The sequence below is a fragment of the Bos indicus genome, chromosome 15 (assembly GCF_029378745.1).
Source record: "Bos indicus isolate NIAB-ARS_2022 breed Sahiwal x Tharparkar chromosome 15, NIAB-ARS_B.indTharparkar_mat_pri_1.0, whole genome shotgun sequence".
Lineage (NCBI taxonomy): Eukaryota > Metazoa > Chordata > Mammalia > Artiodactyla > Bovidae > Bos > Bos indicus.
This window is the reverse complement of record NC_091774.1, coordinates 74348797-74372122: the sequence shown is the minus strand read 5'-3', so window position 1 is coordinate 74372122 and position 23326 is coordinate 74348797. Positions and strand designations below refer to the sequence as shown.

The 23326-nt window shown below is 39.8% G+C and overlaps 1 protein-coding gene across 1 annotated transcript in view; it reads right to left on the bottom strand.

Annotated features, from left to right (window-relative positions):
• HSD17B12 (hydroxysteroid 17-beta dehydrogenase 12) overlaps positions 1-23326 on the bottom strand; it is a 177798-nt gene that overhangs the window by 92429 nt on the left and 62043 nt on the right. The window contains exons 2-3 of the mRNA XM_019975274.2: positions 14875-14921; positions 12218-12293 (exon numbers count right to left, since the gene is read on the bottom strand). Coding sequence (XP_019830833.1) covers positions 12218-12293; positions 14875-14921 — 123 coding nt within the window. The remainder of the gene's footprint in view (positions 1-12217; positions 12294-14874; positions 14922-23326) is intronic.

The window sequence follows — 23326 nt, the reverse complement described above, 5'->3', positions numbered from 1 at the left end:
ATATATATATGTAGTGGATCCTTCAACAACTCGGAAGTCAGGGCACTGACCCGCCTGCGCAGTTGACAATCAACATATGACTTTACAGGAGCACTCCACATCTGCATGTGCGCATCTACAGATCATGTAGTACACACTGAGCAGTTCAAACCCGTGTTGTTCTCTCTCAAGAGAGGGAGAACATGCTGTAATCTTCACATTCTAGAAATTAGAGGGTGACTATTTTAAAAAGAGATAAGGAAGATATTAAAAAAGATCTAAATTTTTATATAGAGAGAAAAACACAATTTCTGGATAAAAAAATATACACTAATAGGATTAACAGCAGATCAGACGCTGCAGAAAAAAGGTTAGTAAATGTAAGATAAAGCAAGAGACACCATCCAAAATGAAATACAGAGAGAAAAGAGATTGAAAAAAGACGAAAGAGCACGCTATGAGTGAGTTGCGGGACCACTTCAGTCAGTTTAATATACTATAACTGAAGTCCTAGGAAAAGAGTGAGGGATAAACAGCAGACATTTGACTGGCAACTAATAGTTATTTAAAACTGTACTAATATAAACTTAAAATATGAAATATTTGTAATAATTGGTAAGAACCCAACTTCTCCGTAAACCTCTAATTAAGGTAAATACTTGGCCAAATTAGAACTGGTTTTTTAAAATACGTCTTCTTGCTGATCATATCACAGTACAAAAAATAATGCACTGTAACATTTCATTCTTTTAGCTTTTAAATTTTCTACCCAGCTTTTACCAGTTAGATGCATTATCACTGTTTCCATACACAATTTAAAGTCATGAAAACTGATGTCTTTATTAAAGGGTTATTAGCTCTTCTACATTACAGACAATGCTGCAAATCATCTTATCTTAATCACTCTTCCTGTCTCCTGTGTAAAACTTTCAAACGCCATCTCTGACGAACCTGGTGTCAAAAAATGATTGTATTGCTCTGTAATGTCATTGGAAATAAACCTCTAAAACTCTTAATTGGCCTTAAGATACTATACTAGTATCATGGTGAGTTAAATAATGAGGAATGTTTGGTTAACTGGCCAATTTCTGAATACTAAAATCCCTAAAAAAAACTCTAATTAGGATATCAAGTTCAGTGTGGTTATGTGCATCATCTTCTACTAAGAGAATACAGTTAATACATTCTAAGTTATAAGTGAAACTGTTAATTTCTCATCTAAATATATATGCATATACACACATACCTATATATAAATGGGCTTATAAAACATATTAAAATCTACAAGGAAAGCTTATGAATTAAGCCATTAGAAACCACTTCTTGCAAAGAAACTTGATCTTTGATAATATAATCTTCTCTTTATAAGAAGACTCTGCTGCTGCTGCTGCTGCTGCTGCTAAGTTGCTTCAGTCGTGTCCGACTTTGTTCGACCCCATAGACGGCAGCCCACCAGGCTCCCCCGTCCCTGGGATTCTCCAGGCAAGAACACTGGAGTGGGTTGCCATTTCCTTCTCCAATGCGTGAAAGTGAAAAGTGAAAGTGAAGTTGCTCAGTTGTGTCTGACTCTTAGTGACCCCATGGACTGCAGCCTACCAGGCTTCTCCGTCCATGGGACTTTCCAGGCAAGAGTACTGGAGTGGGGTGCCACTGAAGAAGACTCTAAAAACAAGCTATTCCGTGCCTTCAGTTCCTAACCTGGCCAGGTTCCTTATCTACCCAGAACACTCTTAATTCCGAACAACCAGTTAACTTTTTGAGTTTTTGTGTTGACTTTTGTTGTGCCCTTGAAACATTTTTTTAACAAAAGTTTCTTGCTTCTGAGAAGGCCAGATTTCATAATTACTATTTCTTGCAGCTATGCTTTATTTGAATTACTGTCACTCCAAACCAGGACAGTAATCATTTCTTGTCTTGGGCACCTATGGCTTATGCTTATATTTTGCTGTAATCACTAGTCTCCTGGCAACTCTTCATGATACTGCCTGTGTAAACATAAGCCTCAAATTAAAAATAATAAAATTATTTAAGATATATTTTATATCCAAACTATCTCTGGTGTTTCCCAGAGAGCCACTGGGCAGCACTATTGAGCAAGGGGGCTATTAGGAAGAACTAGATATATTATACTCTGTATCTTTGATTTAGCTTAACTCTAAATAAGAGTTGCCCTGTTTACTAAACCCATAATATGGGCAGATCCATGAAGTAACTAATAATGAGTATGGCTCAACACTTGTACATTTTCCAGGGTAGACAGAACATATTCAAGATCTTGTGAAAAGGACTGGCACAACAATGCAAACAATATGATTTCTAAATATTAAATACTCTTATTAATTGGTGACAGGTTTAAAACACACTTTATAAAGGTCCCTGGAGATTTATTTACCAATGCCTTTAGTGTCCATCATAAGGCTCATGCCCTCAGGATAATCACTGACTGAATCATTAAGTGGCTGTATATTATACTCCAATAGGGGATTCCATTCTGACACTGTTAACTGCTGTAATAAATTAACCAGAGACCATCAGTCTTATTAACAGGTGGTTTCTACTTTTCCTTCAAGAATGCTGAAAGGCCAAGCCATAAGCTGGAGGTGAAAAAACTGGGTCTCTAGGATGAAACGTTCAAACAATAAAGCCTTGACTATTGTGGACTCGTGGATCAGGCTTCCTGTCCAGTGTAACCCCACAGCACCACCAAGAGCAGACTCTTAGACAGAATGTACCAGGGACCTAAGTCAGTATTTGTAAGACTCTATTTTACTCAAAAATCAGACACCTTGTAAAACCAGGCTGCTAACCCAAGATCCAGCAGAAAAAGAATTAATTTTGCAAGACTGAATGGAACCCATGAGGGAAATTTAATTGGTTTTGACAAAACCTCTTTCTCCCCTTCTCACTAATTCTCATGGTGTCTGGCTATACTTGGGCATACTGAAATGAAACACTCTTTGATATATTGCTCCAACCAAGCCCTCTGGATTCAGGGGAAAAAAAAAATAATTCTCTGAGAAATCTTCATATAGCTTATAAAATGTGGCAGACTGTATTTTCCAAATCAAGATTTTATTTTCAAAAAATATCTCCCTTCCCACATGTTCTCCAAAGTTACCACGTCACTCCCCCACTAAGACGCAGCATCTTTTCCTCCTGGGTTGAATCTGAGACGGCCCACTATCGCTTTGAGCAACACAGTGCAGCAAAAGTAACACCGTATGAATTATGAGAGTAGGTCTCCAAAAAGACATCAGCTTCTGCCTAGTTCTCTTAGGACATGCACTCTGGAGAAAAATGGCTACCATGTAAGAAATCCAACTCCCGTGAGATGAACATGCTGGAGAAGCTACATGGAGGCACTGAAGTCAACAGTCCCAGCCATGTCTAGTCTTCGGTCACATCCTGCCATGGCAGCAAACTGTGAGAAGCCGTCTCAAATCTTCCAGACCAGACAACTGAGTTATCACTGGGTGACCTCAATGATGCCCTGATGCATAAAAGAACTGTTCCCTGAGTCTTGGCAAAATTCCTGACTAGCACAATTTGTGAGCATCTCAAATGGCTATTTTACACTTGTAAGTTTGGGTAGTTTGTTATGTGGCAATAGTAACTTGAATATAAACTAGTGATTTGTTAGGTCAATTTAAAGATGGGAATCATATAGAAAATACAACACATACTCATTGGCCTTGCCTGCAAAATAATCAGAACAAAGGTCAAGTATTACACATGTCTTTACTGAGTTTTTTTTTTTTTAATATTTATTTGGTTGCAACAAGCGGGATATTCTACCTTCATTGTGGAACATGGGTCCCGAGTTGCTGCATGTGGGACCCAGTTCCCTGACCAAGGATCAATCCCAGGTCCCCTGCCTTGGGAGCATGATGGAGTCCCAGTCACTGGACCACTAGTGAGGTCCTGAGTCCTTTTAGTTTACATGGTGATGTAATTATTTGCATAGGCTCAGGAGGAATCTACCTTTCTCCTACCAGGATATAAATTAGATTAAAACAAATTTATAACTATCCATGCCAGAAATGTTTCATTTAACAGTACATCTCACTTAATTAGGCATGACAAACCCACAAGGAAGGAACAAGGATTACAGTTCCGTATGGGGAAACAAAGTTTCAAAGACCTCCCAGTAAACCATCCTGGTACCTCCTCTATGACTTGAAGGGAGTCTTACAGGGAGCACAGAATGTCGCTTTCTGAAGACCAACAGCACTGAGTTACTTGGGGAACTTGGAGTAAGACCATAGGTAATATGATCTTACCAATAGGCAAAATTGGTAGAGGCATACTGGACGGTCTTCTTGGTTCCGGATGGCTTATGACCTTGAAATAGGTGAACTCAAAGGGCAATAAAGATATTTTTGGTACTAGAGAAGTGATAAAAGAGATATGTGACTCTAGGGAATACATGAGATTAACTCTATTCCTACAATCATACAGTTCTAGCTTTATTAAAGATAAAACAAAAAGATCTTTATGTGTTCAAGAATGTTTTATATTCCTTGCTGCTACTGCTAAGTCGCTTCAGTCGTGTCCGACTCTGTGTGACCCCATAGACGGCAGCCCACCAGGCTCCCCCATCCCTGGGATTCTCCAGGCAAGAACACTGGAGTGGGTTGCCATTTCCTTCTCCAATGCATGAAAGTGAAAAGTCAAAGTGAAGTCAGTCAGTCGTGTCTGACTCTTAGTGACCCCATGGACTGCAGCCTACCAGGCTCCTCTGCCCATGGGATTTTCCAGGCAAGAGCACTGGAATGGGGTGCCATTGCCTTCTCTGAACAATACTGATGGCACATCAAAAAAACATGGGTCCAACATGTTGGGTCAAGTCTGCACTTTAACTGCACAGATACGATCATAGTTAAAGATTAAAAAAGTGAAACTGATATTGTTCACCTTAACCTATTCCTCTGTCGACTATTTACCAGGAAGATTTGCCAGTAAGTTTTCTAAAAGCTTTACATTTGAAGAAATAAAGTCATGAAATTTTGGGACCATCCTAAAGGTTTTCACCCTGACATAAGTCACACACAAGAGACATCGTATTTGTGGTGACTCAGACGGTAAGGAGTCTGCCTGCAATGCAGGTGACCCGGGTTCAATCCCTGGGTTGGGAAGATCCCCTGGAGAAGGGAATGGCAACCCACTCCAGTATTTTTGCCTGGAAAGTCCCATGAACAGAAGGAGCCTGGCAAGCTACAGTCCATGGGGTCGCCACGAGTTGGACACAACTGAGCGACTTCACTTTCTTTACTTTCTTTAATCAAAAGACAGAAATGTCTTTTGAAATCAAAGTTGATTAAACTATATGCAATGAGAATTATCGACTGCTGCATAATAACATGAACTATTAACATTTCCTTCTCTATATTCTATGAACCATTAGGTTGCTCTGAAAGCCAGTCTCTCTTGCACTGTGCTTTATTGCAAGTAAAGCACAACTCAACTCAGAGTTTGACATTTATTCAGGAGTCTTTTTTCTTTGACAAATCAAAATCAATAAAAATACTTAATATATTCATAATCCTGGCTAATAATGATAATAAAATAAGCTTATTATATGTGTGATGACTTTCAGCTTGACTTAATTCAACAAGTGACAGGTATCCTTACAAAGAACTACAATTTCATCAAAGCAGTCAATCCTGGGAAAGCATTTAACCACTGCTGGTGAAATATTTAGTTCCCTACAATATTATATATAATCCTTTAAAATTTTTTTCTGAAGAGCTTTGATGAGTAGGCTGTCCTCCACGTACACAAGCAATTACATCTCAAGGCACAGAATCCCCAAATTTACATAATAACAGTAGAGAGTTAGATGGTAAGAGGGGCCCTATTTCTCTCCACTTGGTTTCTTTTTCAGTCTCCTCCTTTCCTGTCTTCAGGAAAGACTTCTCCAGTGAGACAAGGAAGAAAGAAGGATGAGTTTACCCACTGGATTGAGTTTAAAAGCTGGAGAGAGAGGGCTTCCCCAATGGCTCAGTGGTAAAGAATCCACCTGCAACGCAGGAGACAAGGGTTCGATCCCTAGGTCGAGAAGATCCCCTGGAGGAGGAAATGGCAACCCACTCCAGTATTCTTGCCTGGGAAATCCCATGGACAGAGGAACCTGGTGGATCACAGTCCATGGAATTGCAGGAGTCGGACACGACTGAGCGACTAAACAACCAGTATTCTTGCCTGGGAAATCCCACGGACAGAGGAGCCTGGTGGGCTGTAGTCCATGGGGTCACAGAGTCGGACACGACTGAGCGTGAGCATGAAGAGAGACAAGCTAGCCTAGTTAAACAAACCTGCTTGACTTCTGTTTCCTGACTGAACTCTGGCTTGTACAGAAATTGGAATCAGGAGTGGAAGCCCAAAATACAGACCTCAAGACACTTTTATGTTGGCTTGATTTCATGCAGCAGCATCACTATTAATGGTGGTTGCCCATCGTTCAAGTATCTACTGAAGAAGTGCCTTAAGAGACCAAGCAGCTCCTTGGCACAGACCTTTCAGTTTGGAAGAAACAGTGACTACAAAGACTGGAAAAGCAAATCAAAATCACATGGAGACATCATCTCATACCTGTCAGAATGGTGATCATCAAAAAGAACACAAGTAACAAATGTTGGTGGGGATGTGGAGAAGAGGGAGCACTCCTAAACTATAGGTGGGAATGTAAACCGGCACAGTCACTGTGGAAAACAGAATGGGGGATTCTCAAAACACTGAAAACAGAACTGTGTTATGACCCAGCAATTCCTTCAGTCGTGTCCGACTCTGTGAGACCCCATAGATGGCAGCCCACCAGGCTGCCCCGTCCCTGGGATTCTCCAGGCAAGAACACTGGAGTGGGTTGCCATTTCCTTCTCCAATGTGTGAAAGTGAAAAGTGAAAGTGAAGTCGCTCAGTCATGTCCGACTCCCAGTGACCCCATGGACTGCAGCCTACCAGGCTCCTCTGTCCATGGGATTTTCCAGGCAAGAGTACTGGAGTCGGGTGCCATTGCCTTCTCCATAACAGGGTTAGATACTGAAATTCTCTGGGAGCACAAGTACAAAGTCTAATCCACAAAGCAAAACTTATACACAAAAATAACTGTCAAGTTTTTTTTTTTTTAATATACAATTGGTATAGATCTGGTATGTATTGGTAGAAATATGGAAAAATGTATTGGTAGAGATCTGGAAAAATCTGGGTGTGAACAGATTCTATGGGTATTAGACTAAGGAAAACAAAATGCAGCACCAGACTGGTGGTAGTTTAGTTGCTAAGTCATGTCCGACTCTTGGAACCCCAAGGACTATAGTCCATTAGGCTCCTCTGTCCATGGGATTTCCCAGGCAAAAACACTGGAGTGGGTAGCCATTCCTTTCTCCAGGGGATTGTCCCAACCCAGGGATCGGTTATATGAATCACTTGTGAAAGACTCAGGATATAAAGGTTAGTTTCTACAGCTGAAAAGAGCTGTAAGAGTTAACTTTGACTCCATGATGGTCCACATTTAATAACATTGCTGTTGTTGTTCAGCTGCTAAGTTGTATCCAACTCTTTGCTCTCACATGAACTGCAACACACCAGGCTCCTCTGTCCTCCACTCTCTCTGGGAGTTTGCTCAAACTCACGTCCATCGAGTCGGTGACGTCATCCAACCATCTCATCCTCTGTCGCCCCTTCTCCTTCTGCCCTCAATCTTCTTTTCCAGTTAGCCAGCTCTTGGCATCAGGTAGCCAAAGTACTGGAACTTCAGCTTCAGCATCAGTCCTTCCAATGAATATTCAGGGATGATTTTCTTTAGGATTGACGGGTTTGATCTTGCTGTCCAAAGGATCCTCAGAGTCTTCTCCCAACACCACAATTCAAAAGCATCAGTTCTTCAGCACTCAGCCTTCTTTGTGGTTGGCTCTCACATCCATACATGACCAGTTGAAAAACCATAGCTTTGACTATATGGACTTTTGTCGGCAAAGTGATGTCTCTGCTTTTTAATATGCTGTCTTGGTTTGTCATGGCTTTCCTCCCAAAGAGCAAGCATCTTTTAATTTTAAGGCTGCAGTCACTGTCTGCAGTGATTTTAGAGCCCAAGAAAATAAAATCTGTCACTGTTTCCAATTTTCCCCCTTCTATTTGCCATGAAGTGAAGGAAACTGATGCCATGATCTTAGTTTTTTGAATGTTGAGTTTTAAGACAGCTTTTTCACTTTCCTCTTTCACCCTCATCAAGAGGCTCTTTAGTTCCTCTTTACTTTCTGCCTTTAGAGTGATATCATCTACATATCTGAGGTTACTGACATTTCTCCCAGCAATCTTGATTCCAGCTTGTGATTCATCCAGCCTGGCATTTCGCATGATGTGCTCTGCATAGAAGTTAAATAAGCAGGGTGACAATATACAGCCTTGTCATACTCCTCTCCCAGTTTTGAACCAGTCAGTTGTACCATGTAAGGTTCTAATTGTTGCTTCTTGTCCTGCATACAGGTTTTTAAAGAGACAGGTAAAGTGGTCTGATAGTCCCATTTCATTAAGAAGATTCTACAGTTTGTTATGATGCACACAGTCAAAGGCTTTCTTGTCGTCAATGAAGCAGAAGGAGATGTTTTTCTGGAACTCCCTTGCTTTCTCCATGATCCAAGGAAAGTTAGCAATTTGATCTCTGGTTTTTCTGTCTCTTAGAAACCCAGCTTGTACATCTGGAAATTCTCAGTTCATGTACTGCTGAAGCCTAGCTTAATGGATTTGAGCATTACCTTGCTAGCATGTGAAATGAGCACAATTACATGGAGTCTCAACATTCTTTGGCATTGCCCTTCTTTGGGACTGGAATGAAAACTGACCTTTTCCAGTCCTGTGGCCACTGCTGAGTTTTCCAAATTTGCTGATATACTGAGGGCAGCACTTTAACAGCATCATCTTTTAAGATTTTAAATAGCTCAGCTAATAAAATAGTAGTAGTAGTAGTGTTAGTTGCTCAGTTGTGTCCAACTCTTTGTGATCCCATGAACTGTAGCCTGCCAAGCTCCTCTGTCCATGGGATTCTCCAGGCAAGAATACTGGAGTGGATTGCCATTCCCTTCTCCAGAGGATCTTCCCGACCCAGGGATCAAACCCTGGTCTCCTGCATGGCAGGCAGATTCTTTACCATCTGAACTACAGAGGCCACAACTTCTCATGGCATAATGTAGAGTCAAGAATCCAAAGGTTTAAGGAAGTAGAAATGTTGGAGTGATCTATAATGGCAATTTCCACACACAATCCCTCCACCACCACACCCCCAAGAGGGCCCAGCAGATATTTCTTCAGTGAAGCACCAACTTGCTTATTATATGGGCAAGAGGTCAGTAGTGTAGCCCTTTATTGGTCTGCCAGTCATAAAATTCACTGTGTTGCTACAATGTAAGAACTCCCTATTTTCTTTCTCCAGCCCCTTATTTATTTCCTTTATGGTGCTTACCACAAACTGCAATTATTTGTCTTTTTTGGGTTTTATTATTTTTTCCTATTTTTTTTCTGTATCCTCCACTTACGTATCATTCCACGAGCACAACGACTGCATGTACCTTGTTCACTACTGTATCCTGACTGCCTAACATATACCTGGTACACAGGCATTCAATACAGATCTGCTGAAGGCATAAACAGAGTCAGTCCGTCTTTGCCAACATTAAATTCTGGGCCTTCCTTCTTCTGGAATACATACGTTCGGGAAAATATGATCCCCTCACAGATGATTTACGTCTGAGTTGAAAACTTGTACAAACTTATAAATCTCCTCTGTGTATTTATTTTTTCAGCCTAGAACAGATGACCTGGTTTGTTGATATCACCTCTCCCAGTAAATTTATATTATGCCCAGAAAAATATTTTTCAAAATTTTCAAGAACTAAAAAAAATTTTTTGCTCACAATAAAGGTCATTTCAGTGCCTTCACAATCTGTTTCTGCATGAAAAATGTTTGAACAGGATCCTGCCTTTTTCCAGAATCACATTTCTGCCCACAGTCAGGTGTCACCTCATATCACAAGTTAACAAAATTCTCAAATGCCATTAAAGTATATCTTCTGACTCATGGGGCAACTTTTGTACAGCCTGGAGCACTTGCTGTGAGTGTCATGAGAAAGCTTTTCTTGCTTCTGTGTCAAATAGAGGGTGGAGTCATTCATAGTATAGCATTTCAAAATTCAATGTTCCGTTTAATCAAAAGCTTCTATTTTCAGCCTGTGAACGTTTATTTCTAGCAACTACTAAGTGCTTTCACTAACAGGTTTACAGACACTCCCCACAAACATACACACAATGTTTTATCACTGTAAGAGTTATTACACACAGTTAACTACAAGTGACTAAGTAAGAAGCAGCACTAAGATCCAGGCAGTATGTTGACATCACCTACTGCATGAAGTAAATACCTCCAGCTCCTTAGTGTCACAGGAGCACGCCTCAATTCCAATTCACACCTCAGCAAAACTGCAAGATTCTGTATGTCTTGGACCTTCAAGGTTGCATTTACACGGTTGAAACTTTGAAAGTTAAAATCCTTAAATACCAAAGACGTATTGGATATCTCACTTTTGCAAAGATCTGTGCCCTCAACAGGGCTTTAAAATTTTTTTAATATACTTTATATTACAAAGATCTGTTTTTCACCAAAAGTGTCTCAACGTGTAATTTGTCCAAAAGGACCAGCTATGGTCTGAGTAGAAATAATAACAAAATATACACCTCACAAGGTTGCTTGAAGGATCAAAGAGGATAATACATGTGAGAGAATAAATAAATAATAACATACTACATAAATGTTAGTAGTAGATAGCAATGTTAATAATAATATGGTATATACAAACTTACATAATGTTATATGTCAATTATATCTCAATAAAGCTGGGAAAACAGAAAAATACAGTAGAAATCTTTTCTCTTCTGAAAGAATTAGGGCAGTTTTTTAGCTGGATACTCAGAGAAGTCAGTTAAAGCAAGGAATTCTAGAAAATGATAAGCACACATAACCATTTTGACGGGTTCTAAATGTAAGTTATAAATTACTTACACCATGAGTAAGTACAATTCATTCACCAATTCTCTGTGTAGGGGACCAAGTCCTTATCTGAATTTAGATCTGCAGTCTGGAATTCCAGTCTTTCTTACATATACAACACCCCCACACCCAGAACGCATTATCTATAATTGCAGTTTCAGTTCTTAATGCAGCAAAAACTTCAACACATATGAAACAGTCCAAACCGTTTTTCCCCCAATAGTTTGCATTTTTCTTGTTTTCCCCTAAGTTAACAGGCAATTTCTAAAAGAACTTGCTTTTCTCACTTTTTTTCAGAGCATTCAACTTGGTTATCGTGCTCACCCTTTTACACTAGTAACTCATCAGTGTACAGAATGCTTAATAACAAATGCACCCGGCATAAGTCTAAAAACAAATAAAACTGACTGTTAACAGGTAAACCATTAGACCCATAGGAATAAAAGTACACAAGCATCATACTGAGAAGCCTACCAGCCACAAACAGCATATTAGGAAGATGAGTTAACACATTGTACCAAGGAAATGCACAGCATTGGTTTAACCATCTGGTTGGTTAACGAGATGTCAGATGAAAAGAGTTTTTGCCATATTATAATTCAGGTCTCAAGCACAGTTGTCTAAGAAAAAAGTCCAAAATAGTTTCTCTCTCACGTGTATATATGCGCTAGCCTTTTGCATTTTTCCTCAGGGAAGACAGTGAAGTCAGGGACTTCCTTGGTGGTCCAGTGGTTAAGACTCTGTACTTCCACTGCAGGGGGTGCAGGTTCCACCCCTGGTTGGGGAACTAAGACCCCACATGCCACATCGCATGGCCAGTAAATAAAGACATTGAAGTCAAAGAGCAAAAAAACAAAAATGTTAGAATAATTAAAAGGAGCAACAGAAAAAGAATGCAGATGTTTAAGGAGAACATAATCAGAGAATCTGATTCTTCACAAAAGAACTTAAATGAGTCAGTAAAATACATTTTAAGCAACTTATAATGGTACTACATTAATTTGAAAAAATTGATCCACCTTTGAAACACCCCATTAACAGCAAAAAAATAAAACAAAAAAAAACAAAACAAAAAAAGAAGCTTTATGAACCATAAATAAATATGTTAATGCTAGATATCTGCTTGAAAACATTAAATTTAGGCTACCTGTACTCCTTTTGTGAAGGGTATATAAGGGGAAGGGTGATGTGAAGACTTACTTATCTCACTGGAAACCTGGTTCAGTTTGTCCTGTGATCTGCTGATAAGGACAATTTTCATTCCACGCTCTGCTAACTGAAACAATAAAAGAAGACACTGAACAGCTGAATCACATCTGTGTGTTTCACTTTAAAATGTAAATTAGATATAGTCTCATTTTAAGAAAATCTGACCCACAGATAATTCAAGTTAAGAAACAAATACACCCCCGAGTGTAATGAATGGGCAAACCAAAATGAAGACTTTACAAAAAGATTCCCCAAAGAACTATCTTTCTCAGTCAAGCAGTGTATAAAAGTCAATGGGTTTTAGAAAAAGGAAGACTTTTATTTTGTACCTGTCCATACTTAATTTTTTTAATCATAAGTATCTATTACTTCTTTAATTTAAAAATTAGCTTTAAAAGTTTTTGTCTTAGACTGGGTAGATGAAGACTGTAGAACTGGCAAAGGAAACCACAGTTAAAATGTTGGGGATGCATAAAAATAGAATCAATTTTAAAGTTTTTATTTAAATACTATACTTTATGGACTACAAAGGCAAACTAAGACAGTTAATTGGATGACTTAATAAAGCATTTCCTGAGGAGTACCTTCCGTGTACTTCCCCAGCGCTGTATAAGTACTGCACAAAATGAATAAGATTTTCAGGAACGTGGTTTCTACCCCCAGACACCCATAAATATAGGGGCAGAAGAAAAAACACTGATATACACAGAATTTTTAGTGAACTACTACAGACAGTATATAAATGAGAATAAATTATGTGCTTTGAACTATAAATGATTTAGTAAACTAATTTTCCAGTCCTAAATCCTAAAGTCAGCTTTTATTAAGTAAAAAAGTGGTATAGCAAATGAGAAGATATGGAACATTTTTTTATAAAAAATAATTAAGATTGGTAATAACTTGCTGAATTAATCTCTTATAAAAACACTATAAAAAAAACCCCATGAATATATACCGAGAGTTCTTTTTTTTTTTTAATTAATGGAGAGAGGAAGAACAAGGAAAAGATCCTATCTATAGAAAAACGGCATCTAATATAATTGTAAAAGGAAAGATACCATTTAAAAATCACCATTTTAAAACTACCCTAGTGATAACTAGGCAAAAATCAGCAACAGATGCTGCGGTGGAAGATTGTTGAGAAATGAGGTATGCATACAAAGAATCATCCTACAGATTCCTCATTAATTACAAAGGGGGAAAAGGTACTTTTATAATAGAAAATTATGGTAGAGAGCATCTTAATACATGATTTATCTCAACATAATCAATAAAGGAACGAATGGACTTCTTGTGGCTCCTGATAAGATAAACTCAAAAGAATACAGTACCACCTGTGTAACATTCCTGCTAAAAAATGTTTATCACCTGTGCAGCGTTTCTGCTAAAAAAATTTAACTTGAACCACATCATGAGGAACTGAGCAACTGAGCACACACGTACACAATCACGAGGAAACAATCAGACAAATCCAACTGAGTAATCTACAAAACAACGGGCCTGGATTTTTTCCAAAATGCCACTGTTATAAAAGAAAAAAGGCAAAAAAGCTGGCGGGGGCGGGGAGGGGGCTGCGAGGAAGGGCGCTAGGGAGCTCTCCTTGTCAAGAAATATGACATCTAGATGCAACGCATAATCTTTAAATGGATTCTGGAATACAAAAAGCTCTATAAAAGGCACTATTGGGATAACGGGGAAACTTGCATATGGAGTGTATATTGTACAGTAGTATGGTGTCAAGTTAAATTTCCTATCCCATGTGTGATCACTGGACTGTAGTTACAAGAGTGAACATTCTAGTTTTCAGAAGCTTCATGCTGAAATCTTTAAGGGTGAGTTGTTACAATGTCTGTAAGTCCCAAATGATCCCACCAAATTACAATGATAAAGTGAAACGGCAAAATGTTAACAACTGGTGAATCCTGATGAAAGGTGTATGAGTGCTTGCTATATTCTTCTTGAAACTTTTCTGTAGATTTTGCATTAAAAACAGAAGGCTGAGAAACCAAAGGATTTTTTTAAAAAAACGCTTTTGAAAGGATAAATGAGAGAGTCAATGGATTGACCAGGATCTCCACCACAATCAGACAATATCTCAGGATATCGGTGCCTCTGTGGAACCAGGACTGCATGCCTTAACAGCATGGCCAATGCTTCTGGCCTGTACAGTTTTGTTCGAACTATTATGATGTCCTCCCCTTGGGTTACATTACAGACAACTGGAATCCTCTGAGGGTGTCTGTCAATATCTGTCAGTCACAGTCCTTCTTGTGAAAACGATACCATGGGCTAGTCTGCAGATTTAATCACTCTCTAATATTTTATCTACCTTTTGGAAAATAATCCAAAGCAATTAACTTTAAAGACTGAGAATGGTCCATAGTTACACAATATAAAATAAAATTACACTAAAATGTTCACAATTCCAACTAACCAGGACAAAACGTTTTACACACATTATGCCCCAAAAGTTGTTTTAAAGTTGTGTTTAAGCATAGTGTTGCTAACAAGGTGGAAACAAAGTACCTCTATTATATTGTATAATGCTCTATTGGTGCTTTTAACTTCAAAATCAAAATTACTGTAAGAGAGCATTCTATATTTGTTCTTATATTTTTACACCAAAAGAAGTCTTGAAAATTACTTACCTTTTCTGCATATGATTTTCCAATTCCATCAGTACTACCTGTGACAACTGAGAGAAGAAAAAAGTAACAGTTTAGTTTCAGAATCACGATGTAAAACTGATCATAGTTAAGACCCACCAATTAGACACAAAAGGGCCTGTGTGATATAGCTGACCCTTGAACCACATGGCTTTGAACACCAAGGGTCCATGTATATGCGAATTTTTTCCAGTAAATACATAGTACAGTACTACACGATCCAAGGTTGGTTGAATCCACAGATATGAAACCTCAGAAGCAAAATTTCAAGATACTGAGAGCCAACTGTCAGGTTATACTTTGATTTTGAACTGCATGGAGGGTCCGTGACCCTAACCGACCGTGCTGCTGACGGGTCAACTATACTTTTGATGTAAAAGATGGAGCAGTTACCAGTGGTTCAATATTAGGAATGAATACCCAGCACAAAGCTAAAAATAAAAAAACTGCACTTCTAAGGGCTGACGAGGATGTAAAGCAACTACAACTCTCATACAATGCTGGTGGCACTATAAATTGACACAATCATTTTGGAAAAATGACTTTGCATTACGTCCAGAAATAAATGTGCCTACCTATGACCTAACAATTTCCAAGAGGTAATAAAAACATCATGTCTATCAAAACAATGTCCATGGTAGCTTTATTGATGCACAGTTGTGCAAATATTAAACTACGAGAGAATGAGTAAGTAAATTAAGGTATATTTACACAACAGAATACTAAATAGCAATTTTTTAATAAAAGAACTATTAATACATGCAAAAGATGAACAGATCTCTCAGACATTGCTGCTGGTGCTGCTGCTAAGTCGCTTCAGTCATGTCTGACTCTGTGTGACCCCATAGACGGCGGCCCACCAGGTTCCCCCATCCCTGGGATTCTCCGGGCAAGAACACTGGAGGGGGTTGCCATTTCCTTCTCCAATGCATTAAAGGGAAAAATGAAAGTGAAGTCGCTCAGTCGTGTCCGACTCTTCTCGACCCCATGCTCTGCAGCCTACCAGGCTCCTCTGCCCATGGGATTTTCCAGGCAAGAGTACTGGAGTAGGGTGCCATTGCCTTCTCCATCTCAGACATTATATTGAGCCAAAAAATCCTGAAATAAAAGTGTACAAGCTGTTTTGATTCCATTTATCCAATTCCAAAAAGGGAAGAACTAATCTATAATGATAGAAGTTAGAATACTGGCTACTCCTGGGTAATGGGGTAGATGACAGGGAAAAGGCATTAAGGGAATGTTCAGGATGTAGGAAATATTCTATATCTTGATGTGTATGTGTGTATGTAAAAATGCATGGAGCTGTACAATTAAGTACACATTCTGCCTATTATCGGAGAAGGCAATGGCACCCTACTCCAGTACTCTTTAAAGCTCTAAAACCTTATGTAGCATAAACATTTGAAAATGATAACGGTTCAGACCACACCATGGTATCTTACCTCTAAAATACTGGAATCACGTTTATTAACAAATTCATAGCATGGTTGTGAGTAGCATCCCGAAATGGGCTTCCCTATGGCTCAGACAGTAAAGAACCTGCCTGCAGTGCAGGAGACCTGGGTCTTAATCCCTGGGTCAGGAAGATCCCCTGGAGAAGGGAATGGTTATCCACTCCAGTATTTTTGCCTGAAGAATTCCATGGACAGAGGAGCCTGGTGGTCTACAGTCCACAGGGTCACAAAGAGTTGGACATGACTCAGCAACTAACACTTTCCCTACTTTTACTATTCAGAAATATGGCAAACATATCTAAATTCTTCCTAGTCATATCTTTCATAATCATATATGAAATAATAAAACAGGTTATGAAATCATATCTATGTCTGTCTCCATCTCTGTCTCTCCCCCTCTATCAGCTCTCTGCTTAACCGCTCAGTCATGTCCAACCCTTTGTGACTCCATGGACTGTAGCCCACCAGGCTCCTCCATCCATGGAATTCTCCAGGCAAGAGTACTGGAGTGGGTTGCCATTTTCTATCTACTCTATCAGCTTCTGTTTTTCTCCCTCTGCCTCCCTCCTTCTCCCCTCCCTGGCATCTGTTGAATATATTAGATCATACATTTAACTTAAGGACTTCCCTGGTGGCTCAAGCAGTAAAGCGTCTGTCTACAAAAGGGAGACCTGGGTTCGATCCCTGGGTCGGGAAGATTCCCCTGGAGAAGGAAATGGCAATCCACTCCAGTACTACTGCCTGGAAAATCCCATGGACAGAGGAGCCTGGTAGGCTACAGTCCGTGGGGTCACAAAGAGTCGGACACGACTGAGCGACTTCACTTCACTTTTAACTTAACCAGCCTGTCACTGGCTGATTGCATCCTCCTGATGTCATTTAACATGTTCATCTGTCCACTAATAGTTAGGTGATCAAATGCAGGTTTAATTTTTTGGGTAAGAATACTTTATAAGCAATAGTACATACTTCTATCAGGAGGCACATGTTTGCTAATTTTGCTTTTTGTTACATAAGCAGCCAATGATGTTCACCACTGAGATACATTATTTAATTAGACTGCAAAATGGTGATACTTCCATAAGCCTCTTATCCTTCTCCATCAGAGGGCAGACAGAATGAAAACCACAATCACAGAAAACTAAACGAACTGATCACATGGACCACAGTCTTTTCTAACTCAATGAAACTACAAGCCAGGCCATGTAGGGCCACCCAAGACGGATGGGTCATGGTGGACAGCTCTGACAATATGTGGTCCACTGAAAAAGGGAATGGCAAACCATTTCAGTAGCCTTGCCTTGAGAATGCTATGAACAGTATGAAAAGGCAAAAAGATAGGACAGTGAAAGATGAGCTCCCCAGGTTGGTAGGTGCCCAATATGCTATTGGAGATGAGTAGAGAAATAACTCCAGAAAGAATGAAGAGATGGAGCCAAAGCAAAAACAACACCCAGTTGTGGATGTGACTGGTGATGGAAGTAAAGTCTGATGCTGTAAAGAGCAATACTGCATAGGAACCTAGATTGCTAGGTCCATGAATCAAGGCAAATTGAAAGTGGTCAAACAGGATATGGCAAGAGTGAATACTGACATTTTAGGAATCAGTGAACTAAAATGGACCGGAATGGGTGAATTTAACTCTGATGATCATTATATCTATTACTGTGGGCAAGAATTCCCTAGAAGAAATGGAGTAACTATCATAATCAACAAAAGAGTCCATAATGCAGTACTTGGATATGATCTCAAAAATGACAGAATGATCTCTATTCATTTCCAAGGCAAACCATTCAATATCACAGTAATCCAAGTCTATGCCCTGACCAATAATGCTAAAGAAGCTGAAGTTGAACGGTTGTATGAAGACCTATAAAACTTTCTAGAAATAACACCCCAAAAAGATGTCCTTTTCATTACAAGGGACTGGAATGAAAAAGTAGCAAGTCAGGAGGTACCTAGAGTAACAGGCAACTTTGGCCTTGGAGTATGAAACGAAGCAGGGCAAAGGCTAACAGAGTTTTGTCAGAGAGTGTGCTGGTAATAGCAAATACCCTTTTCCAACATAAGAGAAGACTCTATACATGGACATGACCAGATGGTCAATACTGAAACCAGATTGATTATATTCTTTGCAGCCAAAAATGGAGAAGCTCTATACAGCCAGCAAAAACAAGACCAGGAGCTGACTATGGCTCAGATCATGAACTCCTTATTGCCAAATTCAGACTTAAATTGAAGAAAGTAGGGAAAACCACCAGGTATGACCTAAATCAAATCCCTTATGACTATACAGTGGATGTGAGAAATAGATTCAAGGAATTAGATCTGATAGAGTGCTGGAAGAACTATGGACAGAGGTTTGTGACATTGTAAAGGAGGCAGTGATCAAGACCATCCTCCAGAAAAAGAAATGCAGAAAGGCAAAATGGTTGTCTGAGGAGGCCTTACAAACAGCTGAGAAAAGAAGAGAAGCTAAAGGCAAAGGAGAAAAGAAAGATATACCCATTTGAATGCAGACCTCCAAAGAATAGCAAGGAGAGATAAGAAAGCCTTCCTCAGTGATCAGTGCAAAGAAATAGAGGAAAACAACAGAATGGGAAAGACTAGATAGAGATCTCTTCAAGAAAAGTAGAGATACCAAGGGAATATTTCATGCAAAGATGGGCTCAATAAAGGACAGAAATGGTATGGACCTAACAGAAGCAGAAGATATTAAGAAGAGGTGGCAAGAATACACAGAAGAACTCTAGAAAAAAGATCAAGACCCAGATAACCACGACGGTGTGATCACGCACCTAGAGCCAGACAATCCTGGAATGACATCCTGGGCCTTAGAAAGCATCACTACGAACAAAGCTAGTGGAGGTGATGGAATTCCAGTTGAGCAATTTCAAATCCTGAAAGATGATGCTGTGAAAGTGCTGCACTCAATATGCCAGCAAATTTGGAAAACTCAGCAGTGGCCACAGGACTGGAAAAAGTCAGTTTTCATTCCAATCACAAAGAAAGGCAATGCCAAAGAATGCTCAAACTACCGCACAATTGCACTCATCTCACACACCAGTAAAGTAATGCTCAAAATTCTCCAAGCCAGGCTTCAGCAATACATGAATCGGGAAATTCCAGATGTTCAAGCTGGATTTAGAAAAGGCAGAGGAACCAGAGATCAAATTGCCAACATCCGCTGGATCATGGAAAAAGCAAGAGAGTTCCAGAAAAACATTTACTTCTGCTTATTGACTATGCCAAAGCCTTTGACTGTGTGGATCATAACAAACTGTGGAAAATTCTTCAAGAGGTGGGAATACCAGACCACCTGACCTGTCTCCTGAGAAGTCTATGCAGGTCAAGAACCAACAGTTAGAACTGGACATGGAACAACAGACTGGTTCCAAATAGGAAAAGGAGTACATCAAGGCTGTATATTGTCACCCTGCTTATTTAACTTACATGCAGAGTACATCATGAGAGATGCTGGGCTGGATGAAGCACAAGCTGGAATCAAGACTGCCAGAAGAAATATCAATAAACCTCAGATATGCAGATGACACCACCCTTATGGCAGAAAGCGAAGAAGAATTAAAGAGCCTCTAGATCAAAGTGAAAAAGGAGAGTGAAAAAGTTGGCTTAAAACTCAACATTCAGCAAACTAAGATCATGTCATCCAGTCCCATCACTTCATGGCAAATAGATGGGCAAACAATGGAAACAGTGACAGACTTTATTTTGGGGGGCTCCAAAATCACTGCAGATGGTGACTGCAGCCATGAAATTAAAAGATGCTTACTCCTTGGAAGAAAAGCCATGACCAACTTAGACAGCATATTAAAAAACAGAGACATTACTTTGCCAACAAAGGTCCGTCTAGTCAAAGCTATGGTTTTTCCAGTAATCGTGTATGGATGTGAGAGTTGAACCGTAAAGAAAGCTGAGTGCTGAAGAATTAATGCTTTTGAGCTATACTGTTAGAGAAGACTTGAGAGTCCCTTGGACTGCAAGGAGATCAAACCAGTCAAACCTAAAGGAAATCAGTCCATGAATATTAACTGGAAGGACTGATGCTGAAGCTGAAACTCTAATACTTTGGCCACCTAATATTAAGAACTGACTTGAAAAGACCCTGATGCTGGGAAAGATTGAAGACAGGAGGAGAAGGGGACAAAGAGGATGAAATGGTTGGATGGCAACACCGACTTGATGGATGTGAGTTTGAGTAAGGTTCAGGAGTTGGACAGGGAAGCCTGGTGTGCTGCAGTCTGTGGGGCTGCAAAGAGTCAGTCACGACTTAGCAACTGAACTGAACTCAACTGATACTTGAATTCTGTCATCCCATTTTAACTTATTAGCTGGAATATTTTCATAGAGAAACAACTCCTTATCAGTTATTTGATTACAAATGATACAGAGTTTGCACAGAAGCACGAGATAAATGTTGGATTTTTTTCCTTTACTTACCAGTTTTCAAAATAAATTGGTTCTCTGATACCTCTTCAAAGGTAACTCATGTGTTTTTATGATTGTGATTTTGCTTACAAGAAACATTATTAACTCATGCTTTTAAACATCTGTAGTGGAATCCACCTATAGGAAATTAAGTATCATATGAAAGTTCCTCCAACCTCATTAGCAACTCTGTTGCACATTTCTGTAACTTTTCATCTTCTGAGTATTTTGGAAGTATGGGGACCCAAATTTTACACTGTATTCCTGTCACTGATGCACTAATGTTTCACACAAGAAGGATAAACATTTTCTAATTGTTTCCAATTCCCTCCTTTTCCTGTTCTCTGTGATAAACTTTCCTGCTCTCTCCCAGATGTCCAGAACCTCATCTCCATGCCTCTTTCTTCATAGCTTGTTCAGACTCCACCAACCAACTCCACTGTTCAGATCAGTTCAAACAAACCCTTTCTCTCTTCCACATCTTTGCATGCACTTCTCTTGCAGCACTTACCACTCTCGACTTGGAAATGTGTTTCCTCACACGTCTTAATTCTCCTGCTGGATTCTAGGCTCCTTGCTGTGTGAGGTGCACAAGGTGGGTGCTCAGTAGACATGTGCTGAATGCGCAAGTGATGCTCACAGGTAGCTGCTCTTACAAACTACAAAACAAGGCTTAGACGATTTCCCTGAGAACCTGCTTTCTCAAAGTTCTTCATGATACAAGTACAATACCTTATACTCTCCTAATCTGTCTGCCACTCAACCTGTCTACTCACAGAGCCTTCGGTACCTAGATTATTCTATTTATACTCAACAATTGTGGAGCAAGCAAATCCTAGATGTGATTACAGCACTGAATCATTGGCAACATCAGACTTTCTCAGATTAGGTGTTTTTAAGTCCCTTAATATGAAAAACTCAAAAAATAAAAGACAATAAATTCACCACAACTAATGCATCTAGAATTTCTGGCTGTAATATACAAATTTCAAAAGAATACAGGTGACTCTGGTGTGTCTGTGTGTGTGAACTGTGAACTCCAGGCTGACCTCAACCAGCATACATTCAGGTAAATCACTTCAGTCGTGCCCAACTCTTTGTGACCCCATGGACTGCAGCCCACCAGACTCCTCTGTCCATGGAATTCTGCAGGCAAGAATAGTGGAACGGGTTGACATTCCCTTCTCCATGGGATCTTCCCAACCCAGGGATCAAACCCATGTCTCTTAAGTCTCCTGCACCGGCAGGCAGGTTCTTTACCACTAGCACAACCTGGGAAGCCCTCAACCAGCATACCACACTTTAAACACAGTCCTGCCAAGCCTAGAATATGCCAGGATAGAGATTATAAAATTTGTCTGATGGGTATCAACACTTCATCAGACTCTCCAGTTTCTGGAGTTTGTAGTGGGCATTGGGCACCATTAAGAGTACCAACCACATCCAGGACAGAGGTCTTCAGCCAATTCTCTCACCAGTAGTGTTATCTGCTCTCAGCGCACAAGAGAGCACTCCCAGGCATGATCCTCAGTCAAAGGCAGCTGCCTTGCCCAAGCTTACAGCCCTCCCCTGGGTAATACGTGCCTAATTTTAACCCGTCCACACAAAGGTCCAGCTCCCTGACCTCACTTAGGGATCTCTGATGGGCCATGGGCTCATGGGGCCATCCCATGGGATCTAGTGTAACTCCAGCATCAGTTTGACTTCTCCCTCTGCCCTACCCTGCTTCCTTTGCTTACTCACTTTTAGGTACCATTTCTAAAAACATCCCCCTACATACCTCCCCTATACACACATCACAAATGTCCAAGTCTATTTCCTGATGGACTACTGAGAGCCTACAAGTCACGCTCCCTTTTTTTAAAAGTGATTTTACTTAAATCTAAGAAATACATAACTTAGCTTGAAAAAGGTTTTAGACCTTAGCTTTTGAACTTAGCTTCAAGAGGTTTTAGACCAAAAAACAAACAAACAAACAAACAAAAAAATGGGATATTATCTGTATCCTTCTGCACCTTCCTACTCTATCCCCAGAAACAACAATTTTCACTGCTTTTAATTGCATCTCCTTGTCTTTATATGTTCTAAAGCCTGTTATACTCTAATTCCCTGATTCATTTATTTTTATATTACTTAACTCATTAGGGTTGAAGAGAATCTCCACCCCTTTAAATTTCCCCATCCTTCCAATGAAGTTATGTCACAAGATTCTGCCAACGGTTAGTCATTATGTTATTATAATACTGTAACTCAATTCTGATATTAACCCAGAGTGCGTACAGATCCTACAGGTTAAAGACAGCGAAACTGCCCACGCGGCAGGCACCAGCCACAAGTTCAGGCGGCCTTAGGCCACCCACACTTGTGACTAGTTGGTTACAAGGTTCAGGTTCTCACAATTTCTCAGGTTGAAGAATTCACTAGAATGACTCACAGAACTCAGGATAACTTAGACAATTCATGATTACAGCTTTATAATGAAGGATACAAATCAGGACCAACCAAGTGAACAGCCACAGAGGGCAAACTGTAGG